This window comes from Canis aureus, chromosome 2 (genome assembly GCF_053574225.1).
Source record: "Canis aureus isolate CA01 chromosome 2, VMU_Caureus_v.1.0, whole genome shotgun sequence".
In the NCBI taxonomy this organism is placed as follows: domain Eukaryota; kingdom Metazoa; phylum Chordata; class Mammalia; order Carnivora; family Canidae; genus Canis; species Canis aureus.
This window is the reverse complement of record NC_135612.1, coordinates 13232873-13255378: the sequence shown is the minus strand read 5'-3', so window position 1 is coordinate 13255378 and position 22506 is coordinate 13232873. Positions and strand designations below refer to the sequence as shown.

Genomic DNA, 22506 nt, shown 5'->3' with positions numbered 1-22506 from the left:
TTTATTTATTCGAGAGTGAGAATGACTGGTGGAGAGATGGAGGGAGGGAGGGAGGGAGAGAGAGAGAGAGAAGCAGACTCCTTGCTGAATGGGAAGCCCCATGCAGAGGATATGGGGTTCCATCCTAGGATCCCAGGACCATGACCTGAGCTGAAGGCAGACTCCTAACTGCCTGAGCCACCCAGACGCCCCCAGATTGCTTCATTCTTAAGAGTGCTGTGTCTCCTAACTTTGCTGCTTCTGTTTGGTTTATTTCTTGAGGCCATGGGAGCAGGCTTAACAGGAAGTTGTAGTTTTTAAAGGATCCTATAGCAGAGAGTAGGAGAAAGCTGAGCTCAACGTGTGAGCTTGTCTTAGATCAAGCTAACAATTCCAATTGCTTGGTTAAGACTTTGGTCACTGCACCTCTTGCATTTTAGACCGAATTGCAAACAAGTTAGATAAATCAGGGATTTTTGTTGCTCCTGGGAATAAAGTCTATGCAGGTCCAACCACTAGAGGGTGATAAATCCCCTTCCACTCAGGTTCCATACCCTCGTTGGGGATCTCTCTTGCAATGCAACTAAGCAGAAAAACTTTTCTTATTTACGTTCATGGTTAAGGCATATCCACAGAAAGACACTTTTACTCCAATAATCAGACATGCACTCCGCGTGAGGTCATAGAATTTTATAGGAATAAACTTCGGAGACTTTGAAATTCAGAAGCAGCTTTCATACTTTGACCAAAAGCTGCAATAAGAAATTCATTGCTACTTCAACCCAATATCTATGAATAGAAAAAAAAAACAGTTTAATGAATAGTACTTATCCTTGTTTTATATGATGCATTCTGTTTTCTATCCTTTCATTAAAAAAAAAAAAAGCCCCACCCGTAAACTGTTGAATTGATTTTCATGCACCATTAATGTATGGATCATGACCTGTGATTTGGGAAAAGTCAGATCGACTCCTAACTTTTAGCCCAAACATAGTTTTCCCTTTATTTTTCCTTTGTATCACGTATGTTGTCTTCCCCCAGTTTCCTTTTGAATATGAGCATGGTGGGAGCTCACTGCATCACAAAGGAGCACATTTGCTTTTGAACGGTGGGACCCCAAGTGGACCATCCCCATTGTGCCACTCAGGTTGGTCGGACACAGGCAGTCACCTGAGTCAGCATGAAGCCACCTAGACCAGTAGAAGCCACGGGAGGAACACAAGCTTCTGTGTCTCAGCAGAGGCTGTGCTGAGGCCACCACCTCCGGGAAGGGCCAGGCTTATTTCATAGAGCATTGGGAAGAATGTCCTCTCATAGGCCTTTCTGAAAATCTTTCCTGCTCCATCTCTAGAAGGATCACCATAAAAATCACTTCTTTGCTGGCTTTCTGCTTCCATTCCATGATCTTATTTCCAAACCAAGTCACTGGGTTAGATTATTGGAGTTTCTCAGTCTCAATACATGCTGTACCCACTAACTGCTTACCATAAGAAACATAAGGTCTAATTTTTAACATTTCAGGTTTCTTTGACATGGATTCTAATTCAGTTGGTAATCAAATGATTAAAAGATGACATGTACTTCTTATCTAGACCTGAGATAAGGTTGTGCCCTTCTGAATTGCCTGATGTAGTCTCTCTTTTAAAAGGAGTGATTAACCACCTACTTAGTGTATCTACGAATGTGCCTTTTAGGAAGGCATGGTGCCAGATGATGCTGTAGAAGCCTTGGCTGGTAGCCTGGGGAAGAAGGAAGCAGATCCAGGAGATGGAAAGCCTGTGGAAGATAAAGTCAAGGTAATAGCGGCTCAGTCACTTCTAGAAAGTAGCTAACACTGATGATCTACAGTCCCCAACTAAGTTAGTCACCTTTTTTTTTTTTCCCTACAACACATAACCGACTGGCTGTATCTATTAGGGAACATCCCATCCCCATTTGATAATCTAAACTGGGGTAAGCATCGACGTTGTGCTATAGTAGTGGATGGATAGCGTGCCACTCAGGTTAGTCAAACACCTGGGCCATGTGCATGCCCTGACTCTCACGTGGGCCGTGTGCATTCCCACTGCCCAGGAGTCTTGGGAGAAGCGGCAGGTGCCCACCCTCCTCCGCATCTTGCCTTTTAGCCCAACAGGCGTAATGGTGGAATCTGAGCCCACAGAAGCAGGGGAGGCTGAGAAAGCTGAGGTTGCTGTGGGAACTCTGTACATTTGGCCATCGTATGCTCTGGCCTAATAGGGGAGTTATCTCAGATGTAGGCACTTAGGCATCCACTTCATGGAGATATATTAATAATGAAAATGGTATAATTTTAATGCAGGAGAAAGCCAAGGAAGAGGATCGTGAAAAACTTGGTGAAAAAGAAGAAACAATTCCTCCTGATTATAGATTAGAAGAGGTCAAGGTAAACATAAAAACCTAAAAAAGGGACACGGAAATAGGCCTGAAATGGAAAGATCTTGTTTTTAGTGTTTCAGATGCCAAATAGTTGGTTAATACTCCGTTGGCATACCGGGTATGACGCTGGAAAATATTCCTCAGTGACCTTTCACTCCTCCCTTAAGTGAAAAACACCTAATGCCTAAGCTACCTAATTTTTTTCTCATTTAATGACATGGTGTGTTACCATGCCAGAAAGAAAGACTAACTTAGACAACCTTTATGTAACTAGGAAAACCAAAATGAGGAATAATTATTTTCTATGGAGAAAAATTTGCAGCTCTTGGATATATATTGAAAAAGGAAGGAAGCCTGTTTAACATTAAGTAGAATAATGTCTTTATTTTGAAAGTACAGATGGTACAGAAACAAGTGACACAGGGGGGAGACTCCATTATGTATCTGTAGTTGAAGTGTGATCACTTGAACGGGGACACACGCCATGGACCGTAGAACAAATATCAGTCCTCTTCATAAGATGCTACTACTTATGAGAATATTCAACTAAGTGTATATGTATTTTTTTTTAATTTTTATTTATTTATGATAGTCACACACAGAGAGAGAGAGAGAGAGAGGCAGAGACATAGGCAGAGGGAGAAGCAGGCTCCATGCACCGGGAGCCTGACGTGGGATTCGATCCCGGGTCTCCAGGATCGCGCCCTGGGCCAAAGGCAGGCACTAAACCGCTGCGCCACCCAGGGATCCCCTGTATATGTATTTATGTGCATTTATATACGACTACGTACATAGGTAGCCTTGCACCTATTTTTGTATATATGGATAAATTGGACTTACCATTCTTTTATGAACTTTACTAAAAAGCTTCAAATGTTTTAATTGTCCTGTTTCTCAGAAGCGGCCCTAAGAGGCATGTGAGGTTTGGCATCATCTGAGCCATAAGGATGAGCTCCTTAGGGCAAGAATTTTGTGTATCCTGGCTTCTGTGGTATCCACAGTGCTCAGAGTGTCACACAGCATTGATGCATAGGAGTTGGATGTATTGCCTATAAAATTAACTGTTTTTTTTAAAGGTTTTATTAATTCATGAGAGACACAGGGAAAGGCAGAGACATAGGCATAAAATTAACCAGTTTTCAGGCAACTTTGGTGAAGACCATCCCCCAAGCACATGAGGGGTGCATCCCTGTGCTCCCATCATGTCCTGTAAGTGCCCTGTCACAGCACCTTGTGTCACACTGTTTCAGCCACTCACATATTTTTCTGCTGCACTAGTTTGTGGGTTTTTGAGGTCACAAGCTGTGCACGGTTGGTTTTATAGTCCCCATGCCTAGGGCATGCCTGATATGTGAGCTGTTTGTTGACATGAAGTCATTAGAGCATATTCTCTGGTGAGAGACTCTTTTTTTTTTTTTTTCCTGAAATGATGAATCTGTTTATAATGCACAACATCAGGTCTAACCTGTAGATGCCTTACACTATGTACAAGGGTTCATACTTTGGATAAATCCCCCAGGATAAATCATGTTTTTCTCTCCCAAATAGGATAAAGATGGAAAACCACTCCTGCCAAAAGTGCCCAAGGAATCGCTTTTAGTAAGCAAGACAATTTTCCCTAAGTATATTTTTCTTACTTGGCCCTGATTGTTAATTGTGGAAGGGCGTAACTTTCTTTTTAATAAGTTGATGAGCAATAAATAGTGACATCCTTTGACGAGGTGGCATTTATTGATACGTTTTCTGATTCTTACAGCCCATGAGTGAAGACTTCCTTCTTGATGCTTTGTCCAAGGACTTTGCTGGTTCCTCAAACACTTCACCTCTTGTAAGTCTGAAACTCCTGGGTTTATTTCCTTGCTTGTAGGGTGGCAAAAATAAATGGAAAGTAGTGACTCTGACATTGGAGCTGAGGAAACAGTCACAAAATTAAAGGGCCTCAACCCCACTGTAACCATGAAAAATGTGTTCTATCATGAAATAGTGTCCCAGGACCGTGGATATTTGCAACACTGTAACTAATTAAACCAATGAGCATGTATTCTTTACCAAGTGTACTTACGAAAAGAGAACTTAAAACTGAATTTACCCAAAAGTACATTTCAAGTAACTTTACCTGTTGGTATTTCTACAATTTATCATTTTCCATAATTGTCTCCTAAGAAATTTATCTCTGTGTAGACTAGATAGTTCCTCAAAGGGAATTCTGTTCATAAAAATTTCAGGAAATGTTGGGACATGGTAAGCAGGTTTCTCTACTATAGGACTTTTCTAGCTTATTTATATGGAAACTTATTTTAAGTCTGTTGAAGTACCCAGATTGATGTAATTCCAAACTTTTTTTGTGGGATCTGTGCTATCGATTTACAAGGTTCGTATGTGGACAGTGGCATAGACAGTGTATCAGTTGAGCAACAGAATGAGTAGCTATTAGTAAAAATAATTCCTTGAAGTAGCTCAGTTTTTGGACTGGATGAAGCAATAAACCCTTCAAAGAAGGGATTACTAACCAGTGCACTTGACCCCTATGAAAGCACCATCTCCAGGCAGTTGTAGCCACTCCATTCCATGACCTTCCCCTCTTCCTCCTCCATACTAACAGATTATATTACACAGAGGTTCCCGAGTCCTGATTTAGGGAAGAATATAAAGTGAGCAGTATCCCAGGAATGTGGAATCATATCTTCACAGTGATGCAAAACAACAAATTAGGGGGAGCCCGTATTCCCTTCTTCATACCATCTGTATTATTATTATAACAATGAGGATTTTTCTTTTAGAAATTCAAAGAAAATGTAACAGTGAATTTTTATGCCCACCCAAGATGATGTATAGCAATGGAATGACTTGAGATAAACTATTTTTTAAAAAATTCTAATCTTAGAAAATTAATCTAGCAAAGGGAAAAATTTGTTAGTGTCTATCGTGAACAAAGTAGAAATAACCAATTATGATAAATGAAAAAGGTCAAAATAAAAAATTATTTGGGGGAAAGTACCAAGAACTTTGGAGGAAAAGTATCATATTCTGACTCATGATTAATGTTCAAATATAAAGGAGTGCCTGCTGTGCAGACCATGTTCTTTGATCACAATAAAACAGAAATTCTATTTAAAAAGAGAAATTTAGGGCAGCCTGGGTGGCTCAGTGGTTTGGCATCTGCCTTTGGCTCAGGTCGTGATCCCAGGTCCTGGGATCGAGTCCCACATCGGGCTCCCTGCATGGAGCCTGTTTCTCCCTCTGCCTGTGTCTCTGCCTCTCTCTCTGTGTCTCTCATGAATAAATAAAATCTTAAAAAAAAATAATAAAAATAAAAAGAGAAATTTAGGGGCACCTGAGTGGTTCAGCCAGTTAAGTGTCTGCCTTCTGCTTAGGTTGTGATGCCAGGATCCTAGGATGGAGCCCTGCTCTGTGGCGTTGGCATCCGGTTCCCTGCTCAGCTGGGAGTCTGCATCTCCCTCTACCTTCCCTTTACTGTCCCCCCTGGTTGTGCTGTCTCATTCTCTTTCTCTCAAATAAATAAAATCTTAGAGATTTTGAAACATCCCATCACTAAAATCAAGAAGTAAATTCCTAAGAGACTATTTAAAAAATCATATATAAAACATTTGCAAATCAAAGTCTTTTTTTAAGATGTTAAAGAGAGATGGCAACAGATAACGAGAGAGTGTGAGCAGGGAGGAGAGGGAGAAGCCAACTCCCCTTTGAGCAGGAGCCTGAGGTGGGGCTCAGTCCCAGGATCAGAGGATCATGACCTGGGCCACCCAGGCGCCAGGCAAATCCAAATCTTTGATAAGCAGCCAAGGCAGTATTCATGAGATACATTATCATAAATACCTTCATCAATAATAGAGGAAAAGAGAAATCTGATTAACCAAAGGTTTATTGGATTTTGAATTTCAAATTTAAGCTATTATTATAAATAAGCTATTATTTTACATTTAAATAAGCTTTTATAAAGTAACCACACAAAAGAAAGTAGCAATTGAGTGTAGTAGATGAAAATCACAGTCTGAGACTAAACTGGCCCACAGTTGCTTGATTTGAAATAACTAAAGTTTTATAAGATTTCAACAACTGTAAAAGAAAAAAAAATCTTATAAATAAAATATGATTAGATTTTAAAATGAGAACATAAATGAGTGTAATAAGAATCAACATTTGGGTATTGTGAATGGCTAACATTTTTAAACAAAACATTGGCAGAAATAATACAGAAAAATCTTATCAATAAAATTTAATTTAAAAATTAGACATAAGTAGTACACGATAGCAACTGAAAATTAGACATAAGTAGTACACGATAGCAACTGAATTATTAAAAACCACTATGTGCAATAGTTTTTTTTAAACAATGTGAAGCACACAATTCAAAGCACCTAAACAAAAGAAAAACTGAAGAGATTAGAACTGTTTTCAGACTTTGCTTCCAAGGGAAGTTTAAAATTGACTCTTAAATGTTTAACAGTAGATAGTCCCGTGCGACATAAATATAGGCTCAAAAACTAGCCTACATAGTTGCTTCTATAAGTAATGATGATTTTAATCTTAAAACTTGATTAATATAGCATTAATAACTAAAGTCACTTAAATCTGTAGATGTATAATTTTTAATAAACAATATAAAATTATTAAATTAATTACTTAGCACTGTCAGAAATTAGATTTATTTAGTATCAGGGAAACTCCCTATAGCATAGTAGTGTATCCAATAGGAACGATGAATTGTATTTCCAAAAAAAAAAGATGTATTTTAAATTTCACATACAGTCATATTTTAAATAAATACCTTTAAAAAGTAGACTGTCCCTTAATGTATTAAAGAGTATTTATTTAACTTCAAGAATCAAATATTCAGAATTAAGCTAGAGGCATTTCCTTTAAAAAGCAAAGTATTAAAAGTTGATTTTATTGTTATTTCTGCTTAATAGTATATGAAGAATCGGTAACAGCACATGAAAAAGAAATGACAAGTATGAAAAAAGAGTATTTGTGTATTTGTAGATATCCCTAGTTGTCGGTACCACCTTTGTAGATACCACATTGTGCATGCTGGGTACATCAGTAACAGATTGGAAAATATGGTTAGTATGAGATGTCAGAAATTAAAGAAAAGAGCAAGAGATGAACAGAAAAATGAGAACATGAAGAAATTAAAACATTTAAGATAGTTTTACTCCGTGTCCTTAAAGAATCATGACATTTCTCTAGACATTTCATGAGTCAGTTTTTATTTTTTTTATAAGTCAGCTTTTAAACTTAAAATAGCAATAAGGTATCTTACATAATTCAATAAAATTATCCTAAAATGTTTGAAAAGCAAATGCATAAAAACATGAAAAAATACAGAAAAGCATTTTTCAGTATTTTTAAGGAAGATGAGCTCAACTAGATATAAGGTTTGATTTATATGATAATAAATTCAATTCTTATTCAGAATGCAAAGCTATAGGTCAATGGAAAAGATTGAGAAATGAACATATAGGATTTAATGTATTTTTTAAAGGAGAATAAATCTTTATTTCAGAAAGATTCTGGCATAATACACTGCTTAACATTAAGAAAAAATAACACTGAAACCACACAGCATATACCAGGTCTAAGGCAACACTCCTATATCATCAGAATTAAAAATATATAACCTATCTGGGCAGCCCCAGTGGCTCAGCAGTTAAGCGCTGCCTGTGGCCCGGGGCGTGATCCTGGAGACCCGGGATCGAGTCCCACGTCGGGCTCCCTGCATGGAGCCTGCTTCTCCCTCTGCCTGTGTGTCTGCCTCTCTCTCTCTCTCTCTCTCTCTCTCTCTCTCTGTCTCTATGAATAAATAAATTTAAAAAAAAACTTAAAAAAAATAAAAATATGTAGCCTATCTAATTGAGGCAAGGAAGGCCCTGAAAAGCAAGCATGCTCATTCATTGATTTTCACAGAATGAATTTCTAGCAACTCTGGAGAGGGACGGCAATTTGGCAGGATATAGCCAGCCCCCTGAAAAGAACTGCTGTTGGAATTTATACAGAGCAACTAATTACAAAGAAGAAAGCTGAAAAACGGCAAACAACCTAAATGTACACCAAGAAATGTGTAAACAAACCATGCAACTCTAAACCATTTTGAACATTGGGATTAATAAATATGAATAGGAATCAGGAGAGATGGTGTGAACTGCAACTATGGAGGAGGAACGGGAATTAAAAATTGCTTTTAAGATTATGTGTTATTTTGCATCCATTTGAAGAGAATAAATAGTAATAAAGCTGTATTAAAAAACTGTATTTAAAGGGCTTAGTCAGTGGAGCATGTGACTCTTGATCTTGGGTTTGTGAGTTCAGGCCCCATGTTGGGTGTTCAGAGGTCCCTTAAAATCTTAAAAAAAAAAAAAATTTTTTTTAATTTAAAAAAATTTAAATCATGGCATTGCAGACATAGTTTTGTATATATTACTGAGATATATATATATATGTTGTTTTTTGTTTTTTGTTTTACAAAAGGAATTTGAAGAGGCTAACCTTCCTGCTGTCATCTCTGAAGTGGTTTCCCAAACCCCAGCTCCAACCACGCACTCTGCTGGTCTACCCCCTGATACTGTGGTAAGCAGCATCTTAGAAATAGGTTTTTGCAGCAGCAACAAGAAGACAGGGAGTAATGGGAATGAAACTAGACAAAATCATTGGGAAGATAAAGCATGTTCTGTTTTAGAAGAGATAAGGCTGGCGATCTTGGGAAGATAACAGAATATTGGAAACAAAGTGTTTAGGAAGTATTTTACGCACGGTCCAGGATCTTAATAGTATTGTTGTTTTATTGGAATTGAAAAGCGGTAGTGTACATTGTGTATATATTCGAATTACTAGATTTAACAGATTCTTCAGCTTTCCTGATTATTTTCTCCTCCTCTATATTTTTCCTGACACATGCTATAAATACTACCCATTATAACTTGAACCTCAAGTTTATTTTACAGAACTGCTCAGTGTTGGAGCTCTTTCTCCTGAAAATTCAAAAATGTCATGGAAGAGCTGTTTTCCTCCATTCAGAGCAGTAAAACTTTGTCATTTTCATGTTAGCAGTATCAAAACCTCAGCATCAGTACTGTTTTAATTATTTACATGTTCTGAGGCAAGAGTGTGGGACCAAAGCCTTCCCAGACTTCCTTGATTAATTTTCTGTGCAGTACCAAATTATACATTATCGAAGCGAGGAGACCACACCACATCAAAGAGATTGCCCTAAACCAGATCCCCATCTCCTCTGGTTGAGAACAAGTGCCTCATTTGCTAGATGGAGATGAAGTAGCTTTAGTGAAGTCAACTAGGCCTACTTTCCTTTTGATGTAGCATCAAAGCTTGCTTCGTGCTGTAGTCGGAGATTCTGAACAAATTTTCATCCTGTTTGGTCAGCCTCGGGATCATCTGAAAATATCCAGAGGCCCAAATGACAAAGCCCAGACTCTGCGTGGGTAGCTCCACCGTTAACAGCTCTAATCCTGGGCTCTAACAAAAACACTTAAAACCAGTAAAACGCCATGTATGTGTGTGTCCACCCACAAGGACCAAAGTGCCTGTGCACAGAAAGGCAGCATCATTAATAACCCAGGCTGCCGGTCGCCCTGCAGTTCAAAATACTCCCGTGAGGTCCTCCCAGGGTCCTGTCCTGGCTGAGGCGAGGGGTGAGCATCTGCAGTACAAGGCCTGCATGCCTTTCCCAAGTAGGTTTTAGAAGGACACTTTTCCTATCCCGGGTCCCATCAGAAAGTCTAGTTTTAGTTAATATTTCATTTGAAGACCTCAAACTCAGTATAAATCTTTAAAGGAATACGTGAGGGAATCAGGAAATAAGGTGTCATAATTCATGTGTGCTCTTCCCTGAGGAGGACATCAGACTGTCACCAGGAGTGTTGCATACACTGAACCCACCATAAGGCACATTTTCCAGGAAAACAGGCCAGGAACCCCCTATTTTTTGGAGGGGCCAATTTTTTAAATTTTCCTTAGGAGAGGCATCTGGGGGGTAGAGTAGGGTAGACAAGCACATGGGAATGTTGACAGGGAAACATTAGGAGAGGGAGTACCCCTCAAGGGCCTGCCCATCTCCTTGCTGAGGACCTCATGAGTTTAGGAGTCTTTGTGGCAGTGGCAGGGCCAGATTTGGCTAACCAGTGACTAATTCAGATTGTGACTTCTCAGCAAAGTGACAACAAAGAACTGGACGATGCTTTGGACCAACTTTCTGACAGTCTGGGACAAAGGCAGCCTGATCCAGATGAGAACAAGCCGATAGAGGATAAAGTCAAGGTAAAAAATATATACGTGAAACTTAAGGTTTTTATAGCCTACACTATCCTATCATGCACATAAGACGGGGAAAAAAACCCCACTTCTGACTTGGGAGTTTTAGCAAACAATATGATCACTGAAGTCTCATTTTTTCCCTTCTCTAAACTTTGTTGAATATATCACCCCAATGAGAACTAACGCTGGGGCACACGTTCAGGCAAATGTCCTGTTGCTGAGACCGGACTTAGTGATGATGGAAGAGAACAGCTCTGCTTCAATTTCATGCTCTTCCCACAGTAGCTTTTCTTGGTTTTATCTGCTAATAAGCATGTATGATCTATACGACCCAGAAATGCGTGCCTTTTTTAGGATGACATAGTCTGTGCATGTAAGAGCAAAGGTTTCCCATCTGTCAGAGGTTTTCCCTAGAAGCCTCCTGAGCCATCCTAACTTGGGGTTCAAACCCCTAAAGTGTTGGGCCAGGAGTCAGCACGGTGTAGAGGCGTGTCCGCAAGGCACACAGTTAGCTCTACACCTTCTGTAGCAGGAGTAGGTGCTTATTCACACTAACGATGTGTGGTACCAAGTGATCCGTTTAGCTTGGAACCAGGAACTAAGTGACCAGCCAGAGGGACGTCCCAGGGCATTTCAAAGCATCATTAGTTCTTGATTCTACCCGTTACAGGAACATCAATGTGAACTTGAACTCTATTTGAAAAATGAAGTAATGAGGCAGAAAAAAAGAGCCTGTTCCCCCCTGCTCCTGGGAGGGGGGGACTGAATGTCATTGAATCTGTGCAGGGCGATGTAGGCGCTGCTTACCTTACAGCACGTTCTTCTTCCCCCCTCCCCTGCTCAAACAATCAGTTCAGTGTGCTGGTCCTTTAGGGTCGCTTGTAAATGTCCAAGTTGTAAATACTTCCTTTCTAAATATCAAGGTACAGGGACTTGATCCTTTTATTTAAAGAGTGAAACTGGGCAGCCCGGGTGGCTCAGCGGTCTAGCGCCACCTTTAGCTCAGGATGTGATTCTGGGGACCCAGGATCAAGTCTTACATCGGGCTCCCTGCATGGAGCCTGCTTCTCCCTCTGCCTGTGCCTCTGCCTCTCTCTCTATGTCTCTCATGAAAAAATAAATAAAATTTAAAAATAAATAAAAATTAAAAAAAATAGTGAAACTCCCATCAGGACATTAGATAGTTTATACCATTGGGTTGTATCTCTTTCCATGGTTTCTAAGGATAAATATTTCATCATTTATCTTAAAATACAGGTAGAAATTCACATGTGGATCAACATGTCAAAGCACCTGGGTTTTTTTGGGTTTTCTTTTCCCCCCACCAAGGAGTTGTCAAAGTCATCCATTTTGTTGTTACTTAGAAAATAGACTTTGCTTCGGGAAACTAGAATAAATGCGTAAGGCCGCATTTTAGAAAGGATTGTCTAATTGAAGGAGTGACTATTTTATCTGTTCCATGTTTATAGGAAAGAGCTAAAGCTGAACACAGAGACAAGCTGGGAGAAAGAGACGACACCATCCCCCCTGAATATAGACACCTCTTGGATAACGATGAGGTAAGTGAAGGCATATGTCTAGGTTAGGCATGTAGCACACAGCTGCTTAAATTCAAATCTCACTTGCGATGAACAGGAGGGGTACACTTTAACCAGAGCATAAAAATATCCCATGATGGAGGGCTTTTAATGTGTCTCTCATGAGCAGCTTGTTTAGGGTTTGGCTGATATTTATTCGAGCCAGTATCATTTGATGTTCACCGTCCTGGGCTCTGTGGTATAAAGAGTGTTCATTCACTCACTGATGCTTACCATGGATTCCAGGGCAGGTGCGCAGAAAAATTCTCGTTGCAAGAAAATGCTTTAAAAAATAATAGTTGTAATCTGAAGCAGACAAAGGAGCTAGTACTGGCCTAATAGGGCAAATAAATAAGGCCCCTTTATTCCTCTGGACCACCCGCACCCCTATTCAGAGTAAAGGGGGGCAAAACTATAGTCCTAGTCCCAAGTCCTCTTTCTGTATCTAGATATACCCTGTCAAGTCTTGGGCCGTTTGTCTCTAACACGAAGCCAGTTTTTCTTAGGTCAGCCAGGCTTATACCCTTCCCTTTCGGCTCCTCGTTACACGTCTGTTCGATGATAAATAATCTTTCCCAGGCCTGTTCAGAGAGAAGCAAGGCAGCCTAAATCACATCCTCCCCATTCTGTACTAATTCATTTGGTGGGTTTGAGGACTCCGTGGTTTGAAGGGTTTGCTTCAGCGTCTCAGAGAAATCAGTTCCACTTACGTGCATTCTATATTCCTGAAGATAGCAGTTCTGGACCCTGCTAGCAGCTTTGCTGCTTTTATTCCCCGGGAAAAGCATTATTTAATGTCCTTGTCTGTGTATGTGGGTGAAGTCCCTGATAAGTCATACTTGTAATCCTGAAAAAAAAAAAAAAAAAAATCTATGCCATCCAGGCCCTTGAAATCCTTCCAAAGTATCATGAGCTTTTATCAATAAGACAGAAAAACACAAGTTACGTTTTGTAATAGTCTGAGTAGAAGTCTAACACATGATGGCAGAAAGTTCCTAAAGAATGGTTTCCTTCACTTCTAACCACCAGACTGTAAGGTTTATCACTTACTGCACACCTACACTCCACTGCATCTCAGGCAAGGCATTAGACCATAGCTTCCACAATTGCTGAGGACACCTGAGTAAACCTTTACAAACAACTGTGTTTAACCAATAATCTGCCTTGTTCCTAAGGGTAAACCAGGAAAGCCACCTGCCAAGAAAACCAAGGACTCAAAGGTAAACCCCACGGCGGCATGTTTCCTATAAGCAAAGGTTTCCTTTTCATTCTAGCTAAACTTTATTCTGCATTTTAGAAATCTGAGATTTATTGAATGGCTGCCCCATGTTTGGTACAATGGGAAGGCATGCATATGTGATTGGGTGGGTGTAATCTCTCTTTTTTAGGCCTCACAGGAGCACATTTAGACCCATTGTTCAGACTGAACAACTGAGGCTCGATACTCAGCAAACTTGTATAAAGTAAAGTAGTATTGAAGAAAGTAAAGCTGTTAGGATCTTCATGTTTTAATTTAGGAAGAGGATGTCAGCAAAGTCTCCTTTTTCTTTTAATATCTTATTTTCAGTGCAGTGGAAAAATGTCTCTTAGGGTATATTTTGGCCTGGTGCTCCTTCACTGACCATTATTTCTGTTACTCTCTCAGAAGCCTGAAGATGACAAAGACCCCATCGATGCCCTGTCAGGCGACTTCGACAGCTGTCCTGCACCCACAGAAGCCTCAGAGAACACAGCAGAGGTACTATACTTCTTCACAGGGACTTTCTTTGCATACATAGAGTTGTAGGCCGCAGCATGAATGCAATGATGCCATAGAGGGCTTGAAAAAAAAAAAAAAACCATCATTATACTACCCTGTCACCATTATTGAGCATACTTATCTTTTCCCCTCTGTATATGTTGTACATGGTTGTTCATTATTTCAGGCAATATACATATATGTATAAATATAAATATGTGTATATACACACACATATAAGTTCAAGTCCATATTTAATACATTACTTATTATTCCATAAGTGTTTTTAATCTCCATAGCCATCATGTTTGAGCACCACACTATCAGTGTTTGACAATAATTCTTTGTCACTGCTCCTTTCAAATGAAAGCAGACCCCACCTGCCCCATACTTTCGCATGGCTATTGCCTTCTGGGGTTTCCTCACCTCTCTGCCAGGGCCCGGCTGGCTGATTCCCCTGTCCCTCCCTCAGGGCCCAGATCAAGCATCAACTCCTTCAGGAAGACTCCTCTTACTGCTTCTCCCTTCCCAGGCCAAGGTCAAGGACCTCTCCTGCATGCCATCTTGCACGCTGGGATACACTTGGTCTGTGATTACACCTGTGAGCTTTGTGCTTTATACGGCAGCTCTGGTCAGCATTAGCAAAATTCCTGTGACATAGCAGGTGCTCAAGACGTGATTAAAGGTCAATTAAAAAGAAAAATAGGTGGTACAGTGAGTGTGTGGCATTTTACCTATAACTACAATTTTATATAAATAGAAAATTGAGTGCCCCTGTCATTTTCAGATGAATTAATACTGTAGATCCGTGTGCTATGGCTTTGATCTTAGTGATTTGTCAGTTCTCCCCATGGTGGGTGAGTTAATTTCTAGACTACTTCAGCATCCTCTCTCCCACTCCTGGATAAATAATGCCTTTTTGATGAACAGGACTTTTATACAAGACTTGCCCCAGGTCTCTGTGATGATTTCTTTTGTTAAATTTTTTTTTCATAACACTGAAAATCAGTATCCCATTTTTGCTCTGTTGGCACATAAAAACCAATACTGCCAGAAGCAAGCACTGTTTTGGTGAGCAAAATTCCTCATGGAATTCTGTATTTTTAATCTTTTTACCTTCTACCTTAAATAATGGAAAACTTTGAATATACATAGAAAAGTTTAATTATCCTCAATGGACTGATAACAATAACCTCATTACATTTCCTTTGCTTTAGGACAAAGCCAAGAGAACTGCTCCCAGCTCCAAAACACCGAAGAATAGGGGTAAAGCAAAGGATTCTGCAAAGGTAAACAGCACTAAATATTACTGCAAAGTAGCAATTACATGGAGTGGCATTTATCCTTTTAACCGTTCAGTTTCTAACTGGGAATCTTTTCAGAATAATCGTTTAAGCACCATCTATCCCATAGCATTTTTTGCTAAAGAAATTCAAGTTTTAGAGACTTATAAAAAGTATGTGGTACTTCAGAAATCTAAATGTTCATTCTTACCACAATTCAAGTTTCTTGCATTTCCCTTCTTTGTCGCACAAAGTGTGGATGAACCCACTCTAATTTTATGGTTTGCAATGCCAGCTAAGCTGTCTGTGCTAGCCCATAATCAATGTAGGCCCTCTCCTACCCCAAATTCCACTTTCCTCAAACTCACTTCCAACTGTATCCCCCCAACTGTCTGCAGTTAGCTTTGCCTTCAACTTCAAAGAGAAAATTGAGGCCACCCAACACAGAATCCCCAAGGTCCTTCTCCCCTCTGTTTGCCCTCATTTGGCCCTTCTCTCCGAAGGGTCAATAATCCAGTATCTTCTGTCTTTTTTCTTGTATTATAAACATATTCTAGTTCTTTCACCCCTTTAAAAGCAATTCTCCAACTTAAAAGCCATTCTGCCTACAGCCCAATTCCTTCCATCCTTTCTCTTCCTTCAAACATCCTGCTTCCTCTGCTTGAGCCCTGCCTGCCATCAGCAATGACATGCTGGTTGCTAGTTCATTGGCCCGTATCAATCCTTAGTTTACTCAATCTCTCAGTAAGTTGAGGCTGTGATGGACTGAGCCTTTGGCAAATACTGGGAAGGGTGAATTTTTTTTATACTTTTCCCTCTCTAAGGATCCATACCACCACCACTTTAAATTGCCTACAGCACATTTCCATTTGTATGTAACACATGGACAGTACAGGTTCATATAGTGTATTTCGTCAAATCTAAATCACCAGATATAAAAATATATACCATTAAGAAAAAGTCAACAATTTGATTTATTCACTATAAAAACCATAGCAAATTTAGACATGTTAAAGTGGTGGTGGCAGCAGGGGAGATAATGCCAGAGAATGTGGTTGGTATAAACTTTAGGACTTGGAAGTAGATTTTCTCTAATTCTGTATACTATTGAGGGTTTCTAAGAGCCACGATATGCATTAGACATCACCTGTGAGGGAGGAGTATTAGTTCTACTTTCTAGAGCAACATGAAAAATGATGTACTTACACTAGTGAGTAGCAGTTCCAGGGTCCAGGGGCACCTGGCTGGCTCAGTAGAGTATGTAGGCTTTGCGGTTGTGAGTGAGTGTAGAGATTACTTAAAAGTTACAGGGTCCAGATTCTTAGGGCTGGACATTAATGGAGGCAAACTATTGAGAGGTTGCTATTAAAATTACTCAAACTGTTGGATGAGACAACTTCTAGATCCTTTCCTATTCCAAGAACATATGATTTAAAGGGTTATTACTATGGTCCTCTGACTATAACGAGAAGGTGAATGTACAGCTTTAAAAACTACTCTACCTGCTTGAAAACTCGAAGTCTAGATGGTGACATAGGAATATCCTGAACTCACCTTCTTTGCATGGACATACTACAGTTACATATTCAATTATGTCCTGTGGAAAAAAGCCCCAAAACTAGCTGAGCGACTACTACTTACCTAGCAAATGAGAGCAGATCAAATGCAGGAAGGCAGACAGGAACACAATCTCACCATAACCCAACTCCAGGCACCATGACCCATAATAAAAAGGAAATTCGAAACCCACAGCTTCTTTCTGGGGAGCAAAGGATTTGTACCCCATATTGGGCATCCCACCTTATATTAAGATCTGCATTTGAGAGATAAGTCCACAAATATCTAATGTTGAAATCCAATGGGGCTTGTGTCCACAAGACCCACAAGGCTTTAGTTGATCTGAGAAATTTTCTCAAGGGCTTGAGAGCACAGGTGAGGCAGCCAATTGAAAAGCACCCAGACTTTCTGTGAAAGGTATAATGGCTTATTTTATGCATTGTTCTGAGGGTTAGGGGCTTGCTTAAATACTTGGCAGGCCAGAACCTGGTAAACACCATCTTTCTAGTCTCTCCCTGCTTCACTTCAGGTCATCAGAATCTCCTTGAAAGCAGTTCATACTGATCTGGAGACCTAGCTTTTGTGACTGCCACCCAAGAGACACCCCCTCTCCAGCCTGCTGGCCCAGATCACTGGGCTATGGCAAGCCAGCAGGATTTATTTTGTGGTCTCACAGGACTGTATATATGTGCCTTCTTTAAAAGATGGTATGTAAGGCCGTGGCTTCCAATCAGCTTCAATCTAGGTGCTGACAGAGATCCTCCCCTTAGGGACTGTGACAGATCATGGCATGCTCTCAAATACTAAGAATCAGTAAAAATAAAATTGACCAAGTAGCTTATCACAAAGGTTTGAGAGACAACCAAGTTGCTAGGACAGGGTTGAAAAATAAGGTTCATCTCCTGCATGAGGACACTCCTTCAAGACTATGAGAGTGCCTGTTTGATTTAGGGCATAGAAACCAATACAGAGTCAAGGAAAATGAAGCAGTAGATGAATAAGCTCCAAATCAAAAGAACAAGATCAAACCTCGGGGAAAAAAACAAAACAGAATGGACATAAGAGATTTACCTGATGAAGAGGTCAACAGAATAGTTAAGAAGATGCTCATCAGGGCGTCCAACTCTTGATTTCGGCTCATGTCATGATCTCATGGTTGTGGCATCAAGCCCTGCATCAGCTCCACACTCAGTGGTGAGTCTGTTTGAGATCCCCCCTCTCCCCACCACACAATTTCTAACAAATCTTAAAAAAAAAAAAAAGAAATGCTCACTCAATTTGAGAAAGGAAATGAGAACTTCAAGAGACTAGAATAATGACAAAGTGCCAAACAGAAGTCACAGAGCTGACTTCTGTTTGAAAAAGGCATAGAACTCACCTAATCAGAGCCATAAAAAGAAAAAGATGGGGGAAAAAAGTAAAGAGGTTAAGGGACTTAAAGGACAGCATCAAGTAGACAGACATCAATATTACAGGACACCCAGAAGGAAGAGAGATAAAGAAAGGGGCAGAAAACTTACTTGAAGAAATAATGACTGAACCCTTCCCCAACTTGGGGAAGGAAACACATCCAGATGCCCATAGGATCCCCCCAAAAGATGAATCTAAAGACACCCATACCAAATAACATTATAATTGGAAAATCACAAAGTAAAGACAAGGACAGAATCTTAAAACAGCAAAAGAAAAATCAGTGGTCTCTGACTATCAGCAGATTGTCAGCAGAATCTTTGCAGGCCAGAGAAAGTGGCAGGATCTATTCACAATACTGAAATTTTAAAAATAATAAAACCCCTATAACTAAGAATACCTAGCAAACTTGTCATTAAGAATAGAGAGCAAAAGTTTTCCAGATGAAGAAAAGCTGAGAGTTCAGCACTGAACCAGCCTTACAAGACCTGTAAAGGGACTTCCTGAAATTGAAAATACAGGGTGCTCATTAGTAACAGGAAAACTTAATGAAAAAACAAATCTCACTCTAAAAGTAAATATATGGTAAAATTTAGAATAATATGAAGGTGTAAATCACTTATAAAGCTGGATGAAGGTTAAAAGGCAAAAATAGTAAAATTTGACTACAGTAATCCATTAAGGGATATAGAAGACAAAAAAAAAAAAAAAAAAAAACATAAAATGGAGGTCCCACAAACATGATAGGAGTAAAAATGTACAACTTTAGAGTGCATTCAAACTTGTTATCTATATTTTTTTAAGATTTTATTTATTCATGAGAGATACAGAAATAGACACAGAGACACAGGCAGAGGGGTCTCCAGGATCACAGAAGGCAGGTGCCAAACTGCTGAGTCACCCAGGCCTCCCTGTTATCTACTTTAAATAAACTTTCATATTGTCATAAACTTCATAATAACTATAAAGCAAAAATCAATAGCAAATGCACAAAAAAATAGGAATATAAGTTTCCTAATACAGAAAGTCATCAAATCACAAAGGAATAGAGTAAAAATGGAAAAGAGGATCTACAAAATAGCCAAAAAAAAAAAAAAAATCAACAAAATGGCAATAAGTGCATAATGAAGAGTTACATGCCAACGTAATGGACGATTTAAAAGAGAGAAACCTGTATCCTACCGAGACTGAATCAGGATGAAACCATTTTGAACTGGCCAATAACTTAGTAAGGAGACTAAAGCAGCAATCAGAAACCTCCCAGACCTTCAGGACAAGACAACTTCACTGGAGAATTCTACCAAATATTCAAAGAATAATACTAATCCTTCTCAAACTTTTCCAAAGACAGAAAGGAAAGAACACTTCTAAGCTAACTTTACTGAGGCCAGCAGTATTCTGATAACAAAACCAGAGTAAGACACAAAGGAAAATCACAAGCCAATATTCCTCATGCACACAGATTTTTAAAATCCTCAAAATATTATTGGGGCATGCTGTCTCCCTCTCCCTCTACCTGCCATTCCCTCTGCTTGTGCTCTATCAAATAAATCTTAAAAAAAAAAAAAAATCAAATAGATCAAGTGGGATTTATTCCAGGGATGCAAGGATGGTTCAACACCCAAATCATCCAATGTGATATACCACATTAATAAAGCACTTACTAAATTTCAACTTTCCTTTATGATAACTCTCAACCAAGCTGATATAGAGACATACCTCAACATAATAAAATTATGACAGACCCATAGCTAGCATCACACTTAAAGGTGAAAAAAACAGGAAGCTGTCTTTTAAAATTAGGAAGATAAAAATGCCCACTCACCACTTTTATTCAGCATTCTACTGAAAGTCCTGTTCAAAGCAATTAGGCAAGAAAAATAAAAGGCATCCAAATTGGAGAAGAAGAAGTAAAACTGCCACTATTTTCAGGTGAACTAGTATATGTAAAAAAATACCAAGGAATTCCACCAAAAACTATTAAACTACTTCAGTAAAGTTGCAGTATACAAAATCAATATACATTTATCTGTTGCAATTCTATATATTAATAACAAACAAAAAATTAAGGAAATAATCCCATTTACAATTGTAACAAAAGACTAAAGTACCTAAAAATAAATGTAGTGAAAGAACTTAAAGAACTATACACTGAGAACTAGAAGACATCGATGAAAGAAATTGAAGGAGGTACAACTAATGTAAAGCTTCTGTACTTATGGATTAGAAGGTTTAATATTGTTAAAATACTACCCAAAACAATATAAAGAATCAATATTGCAATGGCATTTTTTTTCACAAAATATTTTTAAAATCCTAAAATTTGTATAAAACAAAAAGACCCTGAACAGCCAAAATAACCTTAAGAAAAAAAGAAGTACCAGAAGCATCGCACTCCCAATTTTAAACTACATTACAATACTAATCAAAACAGAAATGATATTGGCATGAAAATACACACACATAGATCAACAAAACAGAGTGGAGGAGCCCAAAAATAAGCCCATACATATATGGTCAATTTATAACAAAGGAGTCAAGAATATACAATGGGGAAAGGGGAAGTTTCCTCAGTAGTGTTGGGAAAACTGGACCCCTGTCTTAAATTCAAGTCTTCGATAACATTCAGTTTATTTTTATATATGATTTAAGACCTGAAACCATAAAACTTCTAGAAGGAAACATAGGTGGTAAGCTCCTTGACATTAGCCTTAGCTCAGATTTCATGGATTTGACACCAAAAGCAAAGTCCACAAAAGCAAAACAAGAAGGACCTGATGAAACTAAAAAGCTTCCACACAGCAAAGAAAACCATCAACAAAATGAAAAGACAACAGACCCAATGGGAAAAAATACTTGCAAATGCTACATCTGTTAAGGAGTTACTATCCAAAAATGTATATATATTTTAAAAAAAAACAAACTCAATAGCAAAAACATAATTTTAAAATGGGCAGGTGATTCAGTGGATATTTTTCCAAAGACCTACAAATGGCCTGCAGGCACATGCCTCCGATGTGCTCATCCCTCACTCATCATCAAGGAAATACAAATCAAAACCACAAGGACGTATCACCTCACACCTGTTAGAATACCTATTATCAAAAACTAGTGTTGGTGAGGATGTGGGAAAAAGGGAACCTCCTCTACTGTTGGTAGGAATGTAAACTGGTGCAGCCACTAAGGAAAGCAGTATGGAGGTGATTCAAAAAATTAAGAATAGAAGTACCATATGATAGAACAGTTCTTCCTCCAGGTATTTAGCCTAAGAAAATGAAAAATTAGGAAAATATATTCACTGCTATGTTCATGGCAGCATTACTTAAAATAGCCTAGAAATGGATACAATCGAAGAGTCCATCAATGGCTGTATGGATCAAGTGGGTGTGGTATTTATAAGTACAATAGGATACTCTTCAGCCATAATAAAGAAGGAAATCTTGCCATCCGTGACAACACGAATGGACCTTGAGAGCATCATGGTAAGTGAAGTAAGTCATTCAGAAGATAAATACCACATGATCTCACTACTTTGGGGAATCTTAAAACAAAAAAGGTGAGCTCATCAGTTGGTTGTTTCTAGAGGGGAGACAGGTATGGGGTGGGTGAGAAGGGTAAAAGTCAGAAGAAAAAGTTTTAAATAACAAAATCATGTGAATATATTGTACTGCATAGTGACTACAGCTCACAACGCTGTATTGCACATTTGAAATATGCTGAGGTCTTAAATGTTCTCATCACAAGGGGAAAAAATTTTTACCCGTGAATGATGTTAACTATACTCACTGTGTTCATCATTTTGCAGCATACCCAAATATCGAATCATTGTTGTATTACTTGAAACTAAAGGTATAAGTCAATTTATACCTCAAAAAGGAATGAAACCCATAAAGGACATAGGAAGCCAGATTTGATTATTACTTGCTCATGCACTTGTATCTCAGATTATTTTCTCAGTGGATTAGCTGCCCCACAGTGCCCCCCAAGTAAGAGAGAACTGATCACAATAGAATGAATGAATCCCATCCAAAAACGCCTGTGTTTTTCTTCACTTACCTTAGCCTTCAAAAAAAAAAAAGTAAAATTTTAAATCACTTAAAGCAGAACAATTCATAGTTTGGGTTAAATGAAAAGGAAATCCTTAGGTAAGGCCCATCTAATTTTCCTCCACTGAACTGTCATCTTTTGACCCTTTTTTTTAAAAATTTTTATTTATTTATGATAGTCACACACAGAGAGAGAGGCAGAGACATAGGCAGAGGGAGAAGCAGGCTCC

The 22506-nt window shown here is 38.9% G+C and overlaps 1 protein-coding gene across 20 annotated transcripts in view; it reads left to right on the top strand.

Moving 5' to 3' along the window:
* CAST (calpastatin) overlaps positions 1–22506 on the top strand; it is a 111184-nt gene that overhangs the window by 85406 nt on the left and 3272 nt on the right. For all 20 annotated transcript variants that reach the window (XM_077863837.1, XM_077863832.1, XM_077863831.1 and 17 more), the window contains 10 exons: positions 1674–1775; positions 2300–2383; positions 3925–3975; positions 4133–4204; positions 8866–8964; positions 10561–10668; positions 12135–12224; positions 13418–13462; positions 13888–13980; positions 15198–15269. In XM_077863837.1, the coding sequence (XP_077719963.1) occupies positions 1674–1775; positions 2300–2383; positions 3925–3975; positions 4133–4204; positions 8866–8964; positions 10561–10668; positions 12135–12224; positions 13418–13462; positions 13888–13980; positions 15198–15269 (816 nt within the window). The remainder of the gene's footprint in view (positions 1–1673; positions 1776–2299; positions 2384–3924; positions 3976–4132; positions 4205–8865; positions 8965–10560; positions 10669–12134; positions 12225–13417; positions 13463–13887; positions 13981–15197; positions 15270–22506) is intronic.